The sequence below is a fragment of the Austrofundulus limnaeus genome, unplaced genomic scaffold, assembly GCF_001266775.1.
Source record: "Austrofundulus limnaeus strain Quisiro unplaced genomic scaffold, Austrofundulus_limnaeus-1.0 Scaffold286, whole genome shotgun sequence".
NCBI lineage: Eukaryota > Metazoa > Chordata > Actinopteri > Cyprinodontiformes > Rivulidae > Austrofundulus > Austrofundulus limnaeus.
Window position 1 is genome coordinate 305,459 of NW_013952688.1, and position 2,242 is coordinate 307,700.

Sequence of the window (2,242 nt, forward strand, 5' to 3'; positions counted from 1 at the left end):
CTGCTATGATTCTGATATAGCCATAACATGTGCTTGTGTCTGAGCAAGTACGTATTACTTTGAATTCATCCAGTTTAGGTACAAGTCTTCTCATATTTAAATGACAGATTTTAAAGCCTCTAATTTTATCTAGTTGATTTAGAGTCCCTGGATTTTTTTAGACAGGAAAATTACTTTTGCTTTCTTACTGATGTATTGTTCAGACTTGACATAACAGGAGGTTGTCTAACCTTTTCAGGATATAATATATATCCCTGTGTAGACTAATAGAGTTGGATTTATATAAGATACACCTGTGCACAAACCCAGGTCAAGATAATTATTAAAAAAACATATGTATAAAATCCCATAAAATATAAAAAAGTGGACGTAAAAACATTTTTATCTGGACCTGGATTAAYTTCAATATTTCCAATGACTAAAAGAATATTAAACAGAAGTTTTACAGTAAATGTTGTTTCCGACTGGTTAAAACAGAGTCTGTTATATCCGTGCCTTTAACACTAATGTCTTTTGTCTACTGATGAAAAACAGTAACATAGGCCAAAATTACTATCCGATCAGGTGAGGTTCTGAAGCCAGTCAGTAGCTTGCTGTTCTTTTCTTCGCTGAATGGCGTATACTTCAAGGCTTGAATATGTCGAGTGGCCAGAGCCTGTAAGATGATTTACAAAACAATAAATAACGTCAGACAATCACCCCCACTCCTGGGGTGTGAGTTGTATGGATTTTTGAGGCTCTTTATACAGGTAAATGTCCGAAAAGGTTGACATGTATGGAGAAGTTCACTTATCCAATACAGAATCTGAGTAGAGTCGCTGCTCGTCCAAATTGAGGAGCCAGTGGAGGTTGTTCAGGCATCTGGTAAGGATGCCTTCTGGATGTCTCTTTAGGGAGGTGCACCAGGCATGTCCGAATGGGAGGAGACCCCGGGGAAGACCCAGTACATGCTAGAGAGACTATGTCTCTCAACTAACCTGGGAATGCCTTGGAATCCTCCCAAATAAGGTGGCTGAGGAAAGTAAAGTCTTCTCAAGCTGCAGTCCCCGCAATCCAAGTAGGAATAAGCAAAACACAAWGGCTTTTGGATGGATATTTCTTAAATGTTAGATCAAATGTTGGATCTACAGAATAAACACTGAGAAGAATGTAACTTTATTCACTGACCTTTTTCAGTTCTGATCTTTTAAAACATTTTTGTTGCTGTTTTCATTTTCCTCCTCTGTCCTTCCTCCAGACTGGCAAAGTCCACGTTGACTCTCATCCCCCTACTCGGTATTCACGCCATCCTTTTCACCTTCGTCATTGATGAGTCTGTCCCTAAAGGCTCCATGCTTCGTCTTATCCGCCTCTTCTGTGACCTCCTTTTCAACTCCTTCCAGGTCTGAACTCAACGCCACAAAAAACTTTTCACAAACACTTTTTCCTTGACATGTGCTTAATTTTTAAGGCAGACAAGTTTATTTCTTAGTTGGTTGCTTCTTTAAGAAGAATGTCAGAAATCAGACTTAGTTCTCTATAATAAGTGTGCGGCATTCATCTAAAATATTTCTACTACGATTAAATTAAGCCTGTAGTTTAAAAATTTAGATTGTTAAAATCAAACTTATTTTGTCTATATTAGAATACCTCAACCTCATTTACACAACCAAAAATTCCTTTTTTATTACATTTTTTAGTTTATTAAAAGTATCATCCTTTATATTTTAACATTGATATTTAATTACATGTGCTAGAACACTAAATGGGAAGAATATTTAAAATGGAGACATCTAAATATAAAAAAATCATAATTTTTAAAGCAAGTCTGGGTTTTTATTTTGATAACATATAGCAAGGGTGTCAAAACTCTTTTTTACCGAGGGCCACATGAGCGTTATGGTGGCCCTAGAAGAGCCACTTCAATTCAGTTCAATTCAATTTCAAATTCAAAATCCTGCTGGTTTCATCTTTAGATTGTTCTTTTTAATGTACAGTGCCCTGAGACAACGTATGCTGTGACTTGGTGCTATATAAATAAATTGAATTCAGTTCAATTCAATTCATTTCAATTCAGTTTATTTATATAGCGCCAAGTCACAATGAAAGGTAGCAGAAGAAAAAAATCTTATCTGCCCCCATTTTCAAAAAACGTTATTGCTTTCAAATAATGGTAATCAAATAATAAAACAAAACTAAAAAATCAACTCCTTAAACAGTAACTCTTACAAATACAAATTATAAAATTTCATATTTCTTTAAC

General features: G+C 35.3%; 1 protein-coding gene across 1 annotated transcript in view; it reads left to right on the forward strand.

The window, feature by feature from the left end:
* The window catches only part of LOC106526660 (glucagon receptor), a gene marked incomplete at its 5' end in the record, with an annotated part of 69,833 nt that overhangs the window by 54,358 nt on the left and 13,233 nt on the right, over nt 1–2,242 (forward strand). Inside the window, 1 exon segment of the mRNA XM_014021300.1 lies at nt 1,238–1,382. Coding sequence (XP_013876754.1) covers nt 1,238–1,382 — 145 coding nt within the window.